This window comes from Necator americanus, chromosome IV (genome assembly GCF_031761385.1).
Source record: "Necator americanus strain Aroian chromosome IV, whole genome shotgun sequence".
Lineage (NCBI taxonomy): Eukaryota > Metazoa > Nematoda > Chromadorea > Rhabditida > Ancylostomatidae > Necator > Necator americanus.
The window spans coordinates 28387295-28406036 of record NC_087374.1 but is presented as its reverse complement, the minus strand read 5'-3'; the positions used below and the strand labels follow the sequence as shown (position 1 = coordinate 28406036).

The 18742-nt window shown below is 38.7% G+C and overlaps 1 protein-coding gene across 2 annotated transcripts; it reads left to right on the top strand.

Annotated features, from left to right (window-relative positions):
* Nucleotides 1–6197: 6197 nt before the first annotated feature.
* Nucleotides 6198–16330, top strand: RB195_003004 (uncharacterized protein; the record flags this gene model as incomplete). Of its 2 annotated transcripts, XM_064200496.1 has the most annotated exons (16): nt 6198–6232; nt 11408–11596; nt 11913–12047; nt 13011–13104; nt 13355–13427; nt 13491–13645; nt 13701–13778; nt 13852–13941; nt 14151–14213; nt 14795–14875; nt 14942–15093; nt 15694–15758; nt 15845–15911; nt 15969–16066; nt 16126–16217; nt 16280–16330. In XM_064200496.1, 16 exons carry the CDS (start codon nt 6198–6200, stop codon nt 16328–16330), a joined length of 1518 nt encoding a protein of 505 aa, XP_064056377.1. The 2 variants fall into 2 exon arrangements, with proteins under 2 accessions (XP_064056377.1, XP_064056378.1); XM_064200497.1 differs by lacking the exons at nt 6198–6232; nt 11408–11596; nt 11913–12047; nt 13011–13104; nt 13852–13941 and having other exon boundaries at nt 13406–13427.
* Nucleotides 16331–18742: the final 2412 nt, after the last annotated feature.

The following is an 18742-nucleotide window of genomic DNA, read 5'->3' as shown; positions in this document are numbered from 1 at the left end:
GTCAATGTTCAAATGGGTGTTTTTATCTTCCCAGAAATCTGGTCTGTGGTGGTTCCGAGCAATCGACCGTACAGTTGAAGCCGAATATCGTACCAACTGCACTACATCCTTAACTAATAAACTTAAAGGCAGCATACCACGAAATTTTTGTGGTAAGGAAAACCTAGGGAAAACTTGGAATCTGAGTTGGAGATTACGAAAAGGAGCGTGACCCCGCCCAATTCCCCTAGTTGTCCTAAAAAAAACGGCGTGGGAACCGATTTAGCTCCTACGAGGTACGTTAGAACGTGCATCCTTATATAGGTTCCGGTCCCTTCAGCACTGGTTTTTCTTGAACAGTCAGATGAGGTGACTTGATTAATCTTCGACCGCTCGCTTGTGGACGCGACGCATGGACGAGGGTGACGTGTTGCCACTGGTTTGATAGGAACGTGTTTTTTTCACGACGGTCGGGGGAGAATGAGCGGAATCGCGCCGGATTCCGCAATCTACAACCCGAACTCTAAGTTGCTCCTAGAGTTTCCGCAACACGTCAATTTCGTGTCTCCAATTTATCATTAGAGTACTGTGCCATTAAAAAAGTTCACTTCACACAGGAACAAACTTCTTTATTTCAAATATCGCTCCAGTGATATGGAACTTCCGCTGACTTAGCGATCAACTGTGCTGAAGAGTTAATCCTGCAGATTTTTTCTGCAGACGTTAATTAAGCGATTTAGGACAATTATAAGCTGCGTTTGAAGTGAAGCTGTGAGATCAATGTATGTGCATTGAGGTAAGCGAGGAAGGATATGTTTCGAATTACAGGCAGCATACCACGAATCTGAGGTGGTGCGAATTTCAGGTGGAGCATCCGTATACGGGGTCGTAGATTATGGAGACTGGGGTAGTTCCGCTCCTCTCTCCTTGCATCACTGCAAACAGCCGCCTCCAGAATGCTGTTTTGTACGACGTCATCTATTGCAACGCTCCACCCCTTGCGCCGCCTCTGCCCTACGATTCGTCGAAAATCAATTCGGACTGCTCCGATAGGCGGTAAGGGACCCTACGCGTGCAAGGGTGGTGCGCTGCAATAGGAGGCATCGTACAAAACAGCATCCAGGGGCCAGCTGATTGCAGAGGATCAGAGAGAAATGAGCGGAACCATCCCAGTCTCCATAATCTACGACCCGTATACGGATGCTCCACCTGAAATCCGTACCACATCAGATTCGTGGTATGCTGCCTTTACCTTATAGAAGGGTAAGTCAATCCAAGAAATCAATTTTTTATTTGTTCCGTATATTAAGATCTCCATCGCACGTGACCGTTTAAAAGCGACATCGAGTGAGTAGCATACTCGGCTCTTCAGGAGGAAAAGGTAAATAATATGCGAGGCTTATAAGCAACATCGATGTTTTTGCTCAATTTCAATACTTCATCTTCCCCAATCATCAACTCCGATGCTTGATGGTGTCTCTCACGAAAGGAAACTGGTATGGCGGTATCTGTTGAAGAAATTGGACTATCACGTCCTTTTATAGGTGTACCCAAACCTGCACGGCGCACAGTAAGCGTTTTATTTGGAGAAAAAGGATTACCATACAACATTAAAAATGCGGTGAAAGTAAGATGCAGTGCAATCTACTGTTTGCCACCCACTTTCTACGTTACTCGAAGTATGAGGGAGAAAAGAGAGAAATATTCGTCACTTCGTGGCGAGATAAGGGCGGAATGCTTGGTGATTCCGGTGAAATTTCCTTGAGAAAATTCCCGAGACAGAATGCAGGCACTGGCTTCTCTTATCAGTTTTGAATATCACTGCAATGTCATACATATGTTGACTCATGTTTTGCGTCCAACTCGTTGAACGATGAGAAGAATTCCCCGTCCCCTCATTTTTGTCACTTCCTTTTCCGACTTGTTTTCTTTTGTGTGGTCCACTGCTTTGTGGTAACATCGGCTATTTTCACATTCTTCATGAAACGGGAAAAATTAACTACTGATACCGTGATAACGTAATTTTAGGAGCTAACAAAGAAAATCCTGTTTCTTCCTTTTCTCTTTTTTTTAAATTAAGGTTTGAAGACAGATTGTACGACTGCTGTGGCCAATGACTGAGAAACAAAAATCTACAAGCAAATTAAATAAATGTATAAATATACTATGTTAATTTATAAAGATCTAAAAAAATAAAATTCCCGATAATTTGCACTCTTACGCTGTGTAGTTTTTACTCCACAGCTCCTAGATTCCAGGATCACCAAACTTATACAAAACAGCGGTGATGGTGGGTAGAGTAGGTCGTGGAATGTGCCAGAATCTTCTTTTTTTTGAAGATTTTTTCTGCTTTTTCACATTAACTCAAAACTATATTTTGATCCTGTATTGGAATTCTTCTTATTTTTGAAACTTTTAACCGCTCATTCATTCTAGTGACTTTGTGTTTTTCTTTACTTATTTATCCATTTTTCTGGGGTACTTTATTGATTATGCGTAGCTCTTTTCTTTGCGAGACCGATAGAATACGTATGTAGAATAAAACAAATCTCCTTTCTATGTTTTATTTCTGCATACAAAATCGTCGGCCACCCATTTTTTGACTACTAAGACTGTACCGTACTTGCTAATGTCTCTATAATTAAAGCTTAACGAGATACCAATTTACGCTGTTGATCTGAGGAGCGATGAGATGATGGGCCGCGGATAAAGGTTAAATTTTTCGAATGACTCCGTTTTTATACATTACCACACCGCTACTAACTTGTGTCCCATAATCCGTCGCAAACCGTCGGAATTCTTAGAAGCGCGCAAAATTGAATTTTGAAAATACCATTCGAAAGCAATTAAGTTGTTGATTTCAGATACACTTCAAGAATTTAGGTTTTACAAATGGGTGGCCTGAAAACAGACAAAGTTTAATCAATCACCTTTAATTACTTTCACACCTCCGTAATCGTGCCATTGGCACATCCGGCGGATACTTCTCCATGGAAGGAAGGATTGCCCATAGCATTTGCGCTTTTTTCTCAAAATTGGGCGAAACGTTCATTAAATTCGTAATCAAGAGGTTATTTAGAGCATTTTGGTACCTTGCATCATACGTTGGTTCGAAATTTCCATTCTCTTGGGAAATTGACGAAAATTCTCCATTGAAGGTTAATAAAATAAATATACCTTTCCTTGACAATAGTTTAAATTGTATATTTCTAGCTTTGAAAATGTCTGGTTTTTCCAATGTGGAACCTACCACATTACTCTATTTCGTTATTTGGTCCAATTTTTAGTGTGGAGATTTTTTGTAGCGTGGAGAGAATGTGGAATCACTTATTTCGTATCTATAATTTGTTCCGTGGAGTGCGCAAATTGGCGCGTCGTTGAGTAAGTCCCACAGTGGACAGATGTCCCGGTGTTCCCGTGGCTGTGTTCTTCCTTTCCCGAATCGAATTCTTTTGTAAAGTTTTCTTGATAGGTGTACAACAGTTGCAATGTTTCTGAAGATCATTACAATGTGAAATGAGAGTATTAAAGTACAATAAGAGTGGGAAATTTCCAACGGAATTAAATTTTTGATAAGCAGACTCCTCCCTCTTCAAATTTTGCAGACTTTCTTAGCCCTTCCATCCTTTTTTTGACACTGCTTGATGTTTTTTTTTGAGTTGTGAGCTTCGATACTATTGAATTAGTATAGAAGTTCTTTGGGATGTTTCTTGAGATTTGACTTAAATGATCCATGCGCTCGCATTCACCGATTTTCTCCCTTCAGTTGCTGTTAAATGAGCCAGAACGAAAACTTAGACGACGCTGTTCATCCGGAGATTGTCGTGTCAGCTTCTCTCGCTGCTTTTTTGACCTCTTTTTTGTTTTTAAATGTTTCAAACCTTTTCGCGATTAGTCTCTCTCCTAAGTGATAATTTACCATTTCTACAGATTTTTCTACGTATTTTAGTTGTGTGATTTTTCTTCTTCCGATCCTCTTCATGTTCTTTATAATTTCTTCTATGTTTATATTTCTTTCCTTATAATTATAATCCATACATATAATGTTTTTTTCCCCTGAAACACATACCTTTTTACAACTCCTATTTCTTTCCTTATTATATTATTTTATATTTTTACTATATTTTATTTGTTCCTTATTTATCTTAAAGTTTCCGAATGCTCTCTTTCCTTCTCTTTGTGTTTCTTCTCTGTTTTATTTTCATCAGCACCTGGTGACAGTATTCAAGAATGGAAATCCAAGATGTTGATCATATAAGAAAAAATGTTAGGACATTTTTCGAGCATTTACTGAGTTGTGATGGCGGAAAACAAATTATGAGAGCCGTTTCCCTTAATGATTTCCCTTTTTTTTCTTTTCAAGACTATCATTTTGCTTTCTCATTTTCATGTAATTATACGCCCGATATTGGATGTTCAGTTGTTGGCAAGATACTGAAATTGTTATTTCACTATTTGTTCGGAGAAAAACAAGATGTTCTTCTCTTTTTCGTGGCGAAACCTCAAAAAATGTTTATGTCGTTGTCGATTACATTTATCTATACCGTCGCAAATAATCGAAATCCCTTTAAACCTATACTTATAGCGATAGCATGTGTGTGTTTGTGTGGTTTTTAAACCTGCAATGTTTTCGCATTGCTTACGCACATTGTTTTGTTCGGATCCTTGTGTCAATTCTCAAATGCAAATCCTCATTTCGATGCTACACACATGCGCACACGACCCATATTGGTTTTACTTACATATTAATAATATTTAGGTTTCTAAAATTTCAGTTAGTTATAAATTTAGTGAAATTTAATTCATGTGGTTCAAGTAATTTGAATAGTATAGTTTTAATTTTAGTTAAATTTTTATGCGTAACTTTTTTTCTAAGTCTAAACAATCCTAGAAGTGTTCGAAATGAGTCCTGACCAGTTCCTGGAATCCTATTTCCTTACTTTTCTGCGGTTGTTGTTTCTCTTTACTTCTTACCATAGTCAACCTTTTTGTTCGAAAATAAATGAGAAGAAACTATTTCGACAATTAAAAAAAAGAATTTGGCTTTTATTCTGAGAGCCTTCGCACAATCAAAACCTTTTTTTTTGCTGTTTCCATCCGATGAAAAAAGTGAGAAGAATAAAATATTACATTTGTGAAATTTTCTGAGATTGTAAGATACTCAAAAAATCGAGAAAAAAAGACCATGCTCTCAAAAATATCGAAGAAAAAATGCTACTTTAATTTTTGTTAAGTGCTATATAATATAAGTAGTCACTATCTCGTGGAGTGTTTCCAAAAAAAAAAAAAAAAGATTTTGTCTGTTTTTTCTGATGATTGTGGGAAGAATTAACTGACATTGATTGACCCCATTTTAAGTTTAAGTTCAAGTTTAAGCCAGCGTCAATTGTCGACGTTAAAAAAGACAGCCCGACTCTCTTAACACTTAGCACTAGTTTCCGAGGTATTTTCTAAGGATATTTCCATCCCGCCACACAATTAACGGTGATAATTTAGCCATGGACATTTATTATGGATCATGTACAAAGTAAAAAAGAGCTGAAATGTTTCTTGTGATTATGTATCATAAACATCGAGATGATACACTGCGCCACATCTTTTCTGCATCAAAAGTGCATCGTTCTTACACATGCGCCTTTAACAAACATACACAGCTGACTGAACAAACATAGCTAACTGAATAATTCTCTATCTCTCTTTGTTATTTTAGAGAAGATATAGATTTTTTTTGTTCGACATCTGCTCGTGATACAACTGTGGACAATGCTAATAATTCGCGCTAAAAGCTAAAAAAAAGCCAGGCTGTGCTTTTTTTTTCGTCGCAAAAAGCGGGGGGAGGGGTACATTTTTTTGCACTTCACCTATTCCGTTTTAAAGGAAAAATTTCCCTCAAAATGCTTTTTGTCAGACATATAGAGGCGCATCGTTTTTCATCATTTCATCATTTAAGCTAAATTCCCTTTTGATTACTAGCAAAAAAAAATTCACGTCGATCCTAGAAGGAACTCGTGAATGCGCGTTGCATGGTCGTTTTTCGGATGGGTCCGCTTCTCGCAGAATGATTCATCCGATGAATGTCCTTGACGATGATTCATGACCTATATAAGCTTTTAAATATTTCTTTTTAAACATTGAGACTGAGTCCGAGTGTTTGCCCTTATTTTCAAATCTGCTACCCAATTATATTCTGTTTTCTGGAAATTCTTTAGCATCAAACAATGATGAGGACTTTATGGATGATGCAAAATGTAAGGTTGGTTGTAGAGGAATTTGTACACGGTTTTTTCGAAATGGAAAGTCTGACAAATATTCGATTTTCTAAGAAACCACCCAAGTTATTGGAATGGGCCATCCAACGACTTTGTTCCCGTTTTTTTCGAGCTTTATCAGCGAGATTGTTCGCTTTATTTCCGTGGTTTTCCGACAATTTCTTCTAATGCCAGATAATCACCCTACTGTCATTCGTATCAAAACAAAAAAAAAAATAAATAGAAAAATAAATATTAGATAGAAACCTTCAATTCATTTCAAAAATGTTCAGTCAGCGCTCCGCTTGTAAGTTTTTTTTTGCGATTTCTGTAGTTTTAAGTTATAGTTACTTTTATGGTTATTTGTCTAAAGAGAACAGTCCGAGATTGTTTCTTTTGCCCAAATTTTGTTAGGAAATATTCCCACATGCTGCCTGATTCTTTTTGAATCCTAAGACGTTTCTGCTGAGGGATTGGAGCGGCTGTTATGCGAGGTGAACGAGATTTTCGGAAGGAAGAAGAATAGGAGAGAATTTTTGATGGAAAAAGTTTTTGCTTCAAAAAGAAAGAAGAAACGACATCAACATATGCGTCACGGTTTTTTGTATATGGCAGCTAATGAGCAAATGTCGTTCTCCAGGTGTCCTTCGAATTACTGGATCCTCTTAATGGTTTTGTGATTTCCTAGAGGACCACTCAGAACGTTTCGATATTTCCTCTGGATGTTTGTTTAGGATTGAGATAACTTGTTCAGTCTTTAGAATATTATTCATTGTTTTTACATTGTAAATACATTACTGGTTTCTGTTTCTATGAAATAGTAAATAGTAAGTTCACAAAGAACAGAACTGTATGTAAATCCACAATAAACTAAATAATTGATTTTCTCAATTCTGATTCCTTCAAGTGTTTCCCCTAGGTTCAAATTCTTTGTATCTCAGGGTTATGGATTCGGATCGAAGCCTTCTTTCACTGATTGTAACCTCAGCGAAGTGAGACGTGCTAGTGAAAGAACTTGATTGGAACATTAACTATTCAAACTCTTTTTGGAAAAAAAATCAAAACCCTTGTGAGTGATGGATCTGGGCTGACTGTGAAATTTTCGAATCACTAGAAGACGATCTTGTTGGGAAGGCAGAACCTAAAGATCAATCGCTGTTCTTCTATACAAAATTTTCGAGAAAATTATAAACAGAACATAGTTCGGAGAACTTATAAACGCAAAAAAACTGCGATAAAATACAATAATATTGATTGCGATGTAAAATGGGCAAAAAATCACTGCGTACTTCAATTTATTTTCTTATTTTATTCTAATATATTCAAAAACTGTATTCAAAATCTATAAGAATTTTCTGGAAAGAAATATTCTATACAGTAACGAAATATTCTATACGGTAGTGTTTAGTCGAATGAGTAATGATAATCCACAAAAAGTAGAACCCCTACTTTGCGTTTTTGTGATGGCGAAAAAAATTGGATGTATCAACTGTTGATCATTACATGGTGGTGCTTCTACACATGTTGTTTTTGCAAATTCTGGACTTTTACTCTGTAAATATTTCCGTAACACTCATTTTATTTTATCTTAATCGCTCTAGATATTATCTTCTTTCATCCTTTGGCACATTGAATTTTTTGTGGAATTCCAATCCAAGTTCCGGCACTTTCGTAAACGTAATCCCATTATTTGTTCTTTCAATTATTTCTAGTTTTTAGTTGTTCTAACTTTTTCGCATCTTTAAACCAATGAAATGATGATTGCTTGTGTGTTCGCTCACATCTGGAAGCTTTCCACGAGAAATTTGCATTGCTCACATTTTCCTTACAACATGATAGTAGTAAAAAGCACTTTTGAGGCATACTTGTCAGAAATTTCAGATTTATATAATGAATAATATAGTATTGCGAAAACGAAACGACTCAGTATCTTTTTTTTTCTTGAAATTTCCCGCAACCCCGCATATTGTGGGGTTATGGAAAGTCAAGTTGGTGAGGCCCAGGGTCCCTGACCGATTCCTCCGTTCGAGGTTAAGTTGGTCACCCTAACCCCGGCGTCCGTTCATCTACCGTAGTGTTCTGGATCCGGGAAAATAATCTCGTGTGAGGATTTCTCACCTTCTGTAGCAGGAGGATGACCTGCCAACCCACCACTCCTCATGCTTTGAAGGGTCAGTCTTGTTGTGTAAAATTCAGGCGAAATTCTAGTGAGCTCTGTTCCATCTTGTTTTTTTTTGTTTTATGGCACACCTGCAGGTGCCTTCAATAAATAAATAGATAAATATTGAAAATAGTTTTTGTTCACATGCTCACCACTCTTTCTTATGATCTTGATGGTAGGTGCAAATTTGAACGAATGTAGGATGTTCGAACTGAAATGTTCGACTTTCGCTGAACCTTGGCGTAATATATTGAAAAATATGATATAATAAAAGATTTATAATATAATATTAGTTTAATTAATAACAACCTCGTGTACAGCTCATTAAAAATCAATAAGACAATACTCCAGTCATCCTTTGTGGATTCTTCTAATACAGACACCCGACAATGTATCGTATCACAGCGGATTTTTTTTCTGAATTCGATTATAGGGCGATGGAGGGAGTGGATGGTGAAGGGTTTTGGTTAAAATTTGAAGGGAAATTTTATTGACATCCTTTTGGTACTTTTTTTGTATTTGGACCGTCTTTTTTTAAAAATTAGTTGCTAGGATTTATTTTACACATTTTTCTAATCCCAGAGCGCCCAATCTTGATGGTGGATCGGGGCGCACTTTTTTCTTGCCTCTAATCGTGGAACACTTTCTCTCGCAAGCTGCTGAGCAATCGTTCAGTTCCACCTTCGGGGGATGAATTTTTTGATGAATTTAGAAATCATCTTACTGTATATACATCCTACTGCGCTCAGTGATAAAAGTCAACCATGTGTTTCAGAAATGCTTTAGGAACATCCAAAAAAGTAAGACAAGCCGTGATAACTGATCTGTTTACTTTTAGAGCTTCTTGTTCAAGTGGAGTTTACGTTTAAAACTCCCAATTCAAGTGAATTTTTTGTGGAAAGCCTTCAAAAATAACTGTGAATGATACAAAATGATGATTCAAAGAGGCGACAAAGTTCAGACATCGCCTCCAAGATATAAGATTAGGGAAGGCTTCCGAATGGAGTTTTCTTTTATCGGTACGTTATGGCCTCTTTCCTGAAGTCGTTTTCTGTTTCCGAAATCGATTTCTGGAATTTTATTCAATCCGAATTATTGTACAATGATTAAGACTCAATACTACAACTAATCAATAACGCTTTTCCTTGAGCCTAATCGCAGATGTCTCCCATAGAAATTTCAATTTGGTGCATTCCGCCTTTTACAATTTCTCCCTCTTTTCCACATTTTTGGCGGTATCTCTTAGATGTTGCCGAATGCACTGCGAGAAAAAATTCAATAAAATTTCAAAAACGTTATTGTGATGTGCATTGTTATCACTACGAGTTAGTACTCTAAGCACGAAATACGTCTGTTCCGCATCTTTTCAGTTATATTTTTGAAATTTTTTTTGGCCAGGAAGATAGTCTTAATTTTACCTAACGACCACTATAAACACTGAAGATGCAAATTTTTTCTTATGAGCATAATTTTTATCATATTTTTCCTCACTCTTTCTTTCCCTTTCACTGTTGAAATCTTCTTCTCAAAGAATATGCATGAGGAGAAGAAATTAACATTTATTCTCAGTACAGTAATATATTTGAATAAGTCACAGAAATTAATCAGTGACTTAGAGCCTAAACACGGTTAAAAGGACTTCCCCTTTTTTTAAAATTGTTCATTACTTCGTAAATTAGCTTCATGGAAATACGCAAAGTGTCTGAACTTTCAAAATTTCTTTCCGACTAGTTTTCAAAATTTTTTCGTCAATCGTGATGCGGATTTAAACATAGGAAGAGGGTTCGAAACTTTTATGTGCTGAAGTAAAAATATGTGGGAGCTTTTGCTAGATTTAGAAATCTTTCCCATTTTAGAAACCCTAGAAGGGTTTGAACTTGGTTATCACGTGGAAAACTCTCATAACTTAGAACTCTCGTTGTTGGTTCTACACTTTCCTTTTGTTCGATCCGTTTTTATGCGAAAAAATCGCGGAATCTTGATCGAAATTCCTCAAAAAACAATTTGGAAAGAAAGAAAGACTCAAGACTTTTTCGAAACCTCAAAACTTAAGGATCAGCGCCAAGGCTTGCATAGTGTACACATAGACGTCGTGTCGATAGATTAGTGCTTCCCATGATCTTAGTTGTGTTAGATCCTAGACAAAGCTGCAAAAATCCTGACTCATAGGTATCCTAGAATCGTAACTATTCTGATGACGATCCTGTCTTGATCTTATAGGCTAGTTTGGGAAGATAGACGATGAAACTGCGGAAAAATTAACATTCACTTTATTCTGGCCCGCGTTTTTGGGTATACAAATTTTTTTTGGGTACCTCTATGTCGTGTTGAGTTATGGCAATGATGGTCAGCTGACAAAAAGCCGGTGAGGTCTGATTTCTACAGTCAGATCAGTTGAGAAATTCCTCCCCTTTTGCTCGTACGGATGTCTCTGCTGTGTTTGACGTGATCCATGTTGAACGGTGGACAAAAGTCACGTTCACTGTTGAAACCGCATTTTTTTGTTGGAAAAGTTCTGTATTCTGTACGAGAGCGCTATTGTCTGTGAACGAAGGGATGGATTTCCATCATATTGTGAATGTCTCTACATTCAGATTCGTTCACAAACGTTCCCTCTAAACACGTCACTTGGCGGTATCCATATCGCTTGCACAGTTGAAATAACACTAAAGACCATATCAACAGATTTGCAGTGCGAATTTCTGGCAAAAATTTCAAACATATCCATGTTTGTTGTTGTTTGTTTGTTTATTTGTTTCTCGTTATAATGCTGAGAACATCAACTGAAGCACCTCTAATCCAGAAATCTCTGCTGCTGTCTCATGTGTTTGCGCTCGACGTGTGCAAATGCTAGTTATGTGCACATCTTTCAAAAAGTACATGTGATATCCAAACGAAGAAAAAAAGAAATGCGCTCGCTTGTGCGGCGAAACTCTCCCCGGAAACATCAATTTTTGCGCTTATTTGTTTTTGTGTGCCGTGTTTTTCAAAATTGAGTTGAGATCAGCTCAGTGTTCAGATCTTCGCAAATGACCGTCTCATATAATTTGGATGTCTCGTCGGTGTCAGCTTTCTCATTTCTAAAATTACTATTTCGATGGCGTGGTTCGATATGGAAATCGATTGCTGCTGAACTACTCCTATGGTTATGCGGGTACTATACAGTTTTTCTGACGTACCGGATGGTACTAGACGAGAATGCGAAGAAGTAAGCTGGCATCTATCGTTCTTTTGAGGTTTTAAGTTTCAGGAACGGCAAGATATTCCGAAGTTTTGTTTGTGCACACTTTCTAGATTATTCCCCGAGGTTAAAATCTTCTTTTTCGACTCCCCCTTCATGGAAAACAGATGTCAGTCGAGAACGGAGAAATCTTGGGATTACCACAGGGTCAAATTTGTAAATTCTTCCCCAACTCTGTGTGCATTCGGTCTGGATTTTTTTCTCCAATTTTCCACTATTAAATCCCACTGATTTTAGAAGTTTGTAGACCTACGTGGGCAAAAGTTGCTTTTTGTGGTTCCAGGCAATTCGAGCGAATCGCCGAACACTGTGACGATAAACTCAAATATATTCCGCTCACCTTCATGCTCGGTTTTTTCGTAACTATCGTCGTGGATCGATGGCGAAGCATATTCCAAAATATGGGGTGGATAGAGAAGTAAGTTGCGTTTCTGGAGTGATATTTAGATAAGACGGGAACGTCGTTTCGTGCTCTCCACCGTCAAAAACGAAGGAAACTGGTCTGTTAGTTTGGTTGTGACCGCAATGGGACCTCACTGAGCTTTGAACGATTTGTGGTATGCTTGTTTTTAGCCTTTTCTCATTGGATCATTGGATTGAAATTCTCATTGGATTGAAATTTCACGAAATCATCTACATATCTCAAGTAGAATTGCGTTCCTTCCTTCTGAACTTGGCGCAGAATTTTGAATCGAACAATTAAGTGTAAAACTTTCAATATAACTAACTAAGATATAAAATATTCTAAATGTACGTCGACGAAAAAAGAAACGGCCCAAGTCTGATATTGGACAATTAAAGAAAAATTAAAGGCGACGAATCGAACACGGTGAGAAATCCGCGGTATAAGCTAGAAATGGGGTTGCAGATTGGGAGATCCGCGGTGGTTCGGCCCATTTCTCCTTAATCATCGTAAAAGATGGAGTGAATGGCGCAGTTTTTACGTCGACTTCAGCCGCAACCCGCCTCCTTTGCGCACGCGCCGCGTCAACGTGCGAGCGGACGTGGATCAATGGGGTCTCCTACTTAACCAAAACCAGTGACTAGGCTGAGAGAACCGCAACGTGTACATAAAGGAGAGTTTTGACGTACATCTTAGCAACCAAAGCTGTTCCCATGCCGTTTTTTTCAGGAATGATTAGGTGGAGGTGAAAACTACTCTGGATCCCGTAATCTACAACTCCATTTTCTAGCTATTTCCGTGGATTTCTCAGCTTATAGCTTATACCGCGGATTTCTCACCATGTTCGACCTGGTAAGGACGAATAGGTGGAACTGAGTGGGACTAGGCTCGTGCTTTAGTATCGATTCACCTCAGGAACGTAAATTATTTATTTTTAAGGTAACTACTGTTCTGAATTATGTTGCTTCTTTTTTTCAGCTTGGCGCTTACGGTGACATCTTTACTAAGAGGTGATTCGAAGGAGGCGATCCTCTACAGAAGAACAATAATTCGTTATGCAGTTTTATGTCAAGTTGGTATCGTTTAGAACTTTTTCAACGACTGATCGACAGTTGATTGATTCGGACTTTCTGGTTTTTCCGCCAGTAACAGTCCGACATTCTCTGCATAGCTACTGTTTTGGACATCGCTTTTTCCGGTTGAATCATTCGTCAAATAATTCATTGATTGGTGAACAACGCGGACATAACGATCAATATAGATTTTTTTGAACAAATTTACCACGAGCCTTGCGAATCGATTCATCGATTTTCATCTTGTAGGTTCTTGTATTTCGTGATGTTTCTATGCGTGTGCGGCGGCGATTTCCAAACATGGAATCTCTCGTTGTTGCAGGTGATTTGTAAAATGTCGGTCGTTGAGATCACAAGTGGGCGGAGTTTATTTCTATCCTTCAAGGTTTTCTTCACGAGAATGAATTATTGGATCTTGAAAATATCAAATTGATTTACAACAAATACTGGGCGCCTATCAACTGGTCGTTGACGCTATGTATGAAAGCCTACAAAGAGGGATTATTCGAAACACTTCCAGCTGTTATAAATGTGCAAACGGTGAGGCCACACCCCCCGAATATCGAACTAATTCTCGCACTTTTCGCGTTTTCAGGAAATCAAGAACTTTCGGGCAAGTTTAGCACAACTATGTAATTATGACTGGGTACCAATCCCGATCGCATATCCACAGGTAATTTTTACAGTAACGCAATGTCTGCATTCACGTACTTCTTTTTTTTTCCTCTACCTAAATACTTGTTAAGGTCGTCTTTCTTGCTGTTCGTGTGTATTTTTTGATTTGTATCGTTTCAAGACAGTTCATAATCAGTATCGATGCTAAAAACAAGAGTGTGGTAAGTGCTGATCCATTCGATCAATAATTAGCTGATCGTTTGAAGTGGATCTGGCATGTCTCTGCGTCTTTTTCTTCGTTTATTTCTCCCATTAGTTCCCCTCGGGAATAAAATTCAGATAAGATGTACAAATAACTTCAATATTGATGGCATGCCAATGGCTTGGTGCAGAAAATCAGAAAAAAATTTTTCGTAATTAATTTTTTCAGATTGATCTTTATGTTCCATTTATGACTATGCTACAATTCACCTTCTTCGTTGGCTGGATGAAGGTAAGTTCGAAAAAAATCGATGAAGAGGAGGTGGTTTTCCAGTGATTAATTTTCGATATTTATATATCTCAGTATTCGCATTATATTTGGGGTAGTGTAGCGGTTAGAGGTTTCACTTCCTGCACGATCGATCGGAATTTCGAATCCGCCCTAGTGCTCACCAAGCCTTTCATCCCTCCGCATCCCTCCGGGGTCGATAAATTCGCCCCAGACTTGTCTGAGAGGATAACAGCACTGACTTGACACATCGGCTAGCCACCGCAAGTCATTGTATGGGCCAGTTATACGTTCGTAAACCTCAAACGATTCTGAATTGAACTGAACGTGGTGACGCATCCGAAGCGGAATGATTAACACCAGGCACTTTATCCTTATGTTTTGTTAGTGTTATTGTCCGGATAGAAAGCAAATAGTGTATTTTTGAGAATATTGCTACTTTGATTTCTATTGAGAATTGAGGGATTCATTCTCTCTACCATGAAGCTTTTGACGAGAAAATCAGTCAGAGCCAACGTTAAACTTTTAGAATTGATAGTATTCAATGACGAGTACTTGCCGTTTTTTAATTGAAAATTTCCAAGGTCGCAGAAGCGCTATTGAATCCACTCGGAGAAGATGATGACGATTTTGAGTGTAACTTTTTGATCGATAAGAACATTGCGGTAAGTAATCTGTCGTCGCAGGCGGCGCTGTGCTTAGCTGAAAACTGATGGTTGTTCCCGTTACAGACTGGCATGGCGATTGTAGATGAAACTTACGATTCATGTCCACAATTATTACCGGATCGATTTGCGGATCCTGATTTTCATCCAATTTATTCGGAAGATAGTCATAAGAATGGTACGGATGGTACTTTGCAAGGATCTGCTGAAGGCGTCGAGTAAGAAAGTTGACTTTTTGTTGAAAATCAAAAATATGTTAAAATTACTGATCGATATGTTATTTGTTATATAATATATATGTTTGTGTTACAGCCATAAAATCAGGCTACGTTTAATTGATGACCAATCACAGTGTTTGTATGTCATCCACGAGGTCCTGTAGCAGTTTCGTGTACCGTGCACCAGTGGTCAATTTTTAGTAATGTAGAATTACAACATAACTAGTAATGCAAACCGTATTAAAATTGATTTCGCCCACTATTTCAATAATATTTCTCAATAAAGCGGGCTGCGGAAAGTGATTTTTAACGTTTTAGTGAACTCTCATGACTGCACCCTGAAATAATTAATATTATTAACAATTGTCAATTTTCTCCGCTGGTTCTACTCAAGACTCGCTTATTTCGGAGATCATAACGGTTGACCAATCAGACCAAGCTAAAGACCGTCCAGATAGACTACAGCCGATCAGAGGTGGAGTAGCCTTTAAACCGAATGTCCCGACCTAAAGACTACTTCATTGAAAATAATGCGAGTTTGTCATGGAAAATGTTAGAAAAACTTAACTGTTAGAAAACTCATTGTTCCTGTTAACTTAGGCTAGCAAAGGATACTGACCAAGTCAAAATGGTTGCCGTTGACAGAAGGACATCGGTTGGGGATGGTACGTTTGTACTTTCTATTTCCTCGAAGCACGGTCGAGTTAGAAACGCAGACTGCGAGGATAAACCATTTCAATGTCGATTTCAGATGAATCGCTTCGATCGCGTAAACCTTCCGCACTGTCCCGAAAGATCAGTAATGCATTAGGTGTTCAGTAAGTAATTGGACCCACTGATAGCATCACATCAATCAATAACAATGTTTCGTTCAGGCGCCGATCTCATTCTATCCAACCGGTTCACCTCAGCACCGTTCATCAAATACCTTTTGACTATTCGCCGTCGCATGTTACGGTAGACATACAAAACGGTGCTGGGTTACGTATCGCGCAGTAAATTCATATGAACCGCTGTAAAAATTGTTCTTAGGTGAGAAGAAAGCAAGCAGCACTGGAAATGTGCTGGAAATAGTGAAGGAGGAAGAAGGCGTCGAACTGGATCCGCCTGCTGACGGCAGAGAAGTCAGTTTGTATCTCTCCGTTTATCCATTTATTGCATTGGGCTGCCACCAAATTGCTTTTAGGACGAAACTGTACAAAACGCTCAAAATCCCCTGCCGAGTGTTCGAAAATGACCGTGTCCTTACTGGTGGGACCTAATTGGCGTGGCTATATTGGAGGCTTGGCTTTTTCCGCTGAAGAAAAATCCTCCAAGAATGGCTGCTCTATGCACCTTGTAGAGAAGATTCCATATCGAAATAGTTTTGAAATTTTCTTGCTTGTTGTATTTCATAGGATTTTAGTGTTACCAATTTTGAGAGAACTCGTTCGGGTATTTTTCGTTAGCTGCGTTCCTTCTGAATGACTGAGAGGAAACGTATTCAGACCTTTTGTAATCACTCTTATAAAAATGTTAAACATTGTTATCATGATGAAATGTTTTGATTTGAGAGCCTGTTTGAAATTGCTCTGAGTTGATCTGCACTAATTGGAGTTTGTGGAAATATAAAGAAAGGAAATAAATATGGAAATAAAGAATTACTTCTGCTACAAGGGAACAAATAACAACAATTTCCCAAGGGTCGTGCTATTTTGGAATCACTTCGAAACAAGGTTACCCTCAAATTCTGAGAGTTATGCATTTCCTACAGGGTGCGTCGCGGGAACAAAGTGTTTATGAAATAATAATAGAATTGTCAGTTTTTGCTTTAAAAAAATCTGTTTACAGAACAAGAAATTTAAGAACATTGCACTTCGATAATTCATGGATGAAAAATTACATCTGACATGTGATACCGTTTTGGTTGATGCACTGTTAAAATCGGCGAAGAAAATTGGCCTCCACGCTTTCCAGCAGGTCCGTAACGGCGGTCCAGCGTAAATTCCGTCGGAGATTCAATACTAATCGAAATGACTACTCTATTCAATCCATCCAGGTTTCCCTTTAAATCTCCGGTGAACCTTACGCTGAAACGCTGTTACCAACTCACAACTCCTAAAAAAAACAATCAAACGCGAATATGCATTGCTCTGGTGTCCACGGGTCCATGAGAGCAATTGAGAGTGAAAAGCAGAGACAGAGGGTGACATCACATAACGTAACGCGGCCGCACGCTCCTTCTGTTCCACTGCCACAGTAACAGCCATTTAGGAGACAATCAAAGGCATCACTCCACGAATCTGAGGTGGTATGGATTTCAGGTGGAGTATTCGTATACGGCATAGTAGATTATGGGGAGGAGAGTGGTTCCGTCCATTTCTTCCTAATTGCCGTAAAAAACGGCCCGGAAGATACGGCTTCGGACGTTTTGGCGCACTATTTTCTACAAGGAGTTCGACTGGAGCGCGCCAGCTTTGTGCGGCGCCGCATCTTCCGTGCCGTTTTTACGGCAATTAGTAAGAAATGGACGGAATAACCCTCCTCTCCATAATCTACTATCCCTTACAAGAATACTCCACCTGAAATCTGCACCACCTCAGATTCGTGGGGTGATGACTTTAATTCCCGCGCCGTTCCCACGTACGCACGTTCACACCCGTAGTATTGAGACGTAATTTCAAAGCATTTTTGTAAGAAGTTTTTTCGCGTGGATTTTTCTGGGAAGAATGAGTATTATGAAGCTCACATTATTGTTTTGATAAAAGTGGTTAGTGAGAAATATTGTACGACAATAGGGCAGCAAATCTTTTTCGATACCTATCCCTCCCTCCTGTTCAGTATCCGGAAAATTGTGAATATCAGAGAATGGTGTCGGTACCGTAGCGTTTCCGGCTAGGGAGATTGATATCTTCGTCACGAAAACATGATCTCGTTAGAGTCCGAATCTCTCGACAGTAACTCTCCAAATAACAATGGTGCGCAAACAGTAAGATTCACTTGTCTGCCACAGCCTTTCAACGTCGAACAGCTACTGGTTTAGATTTGGCTTTTACTTCGTTCCTACAGCTATAATAATTTTTTCAAAATGTTTTTTTTCTATTATTAGCCTAACGGTGAAAACTTAAAGCCAGTATATCATAAAACTGACGATGTCGGACCTCCGTAGGCAAATGTAGAGATCGGGGCGTAGATGGAAAGTATGAGCGTACCCCACTCGATTCCCCCTAATCATCCTGAAAAAGGGTGCGGGAGCGACGTTTGTCCCTACGAGATAGTCGGAGCCCGCCACTTTGTACACGCTCCGGTCCTTTCGGCAGCCTGAGACCTATGATAGGCGCGACCGCTCGCAGGTCGACGCGGCGCGTGCGCAAGGGTGGTGCGTCCTAACGTAACTCGTAGGAACAAACGTCATTTCGCACGCTATTTCTCAGGACGACTAGGAAGAACTAAGCATGGAAAGCTCATACTTGTAATCTGCACGTCGATCCCTATATTTTCCACAAAGATCTCAACATCGTCTATTTCTACCACAGTATCTTCAAAAGATTTGTCTCAACATTTAGCTGGTGTAGAACTCAATTAGAAAACATTCTCTCATTTTTTTCCTGGATTCATATTCTTGCTGTTCGTGATCTTTTTTCTTTACGTTTTCTTTTCAAATTTTGAT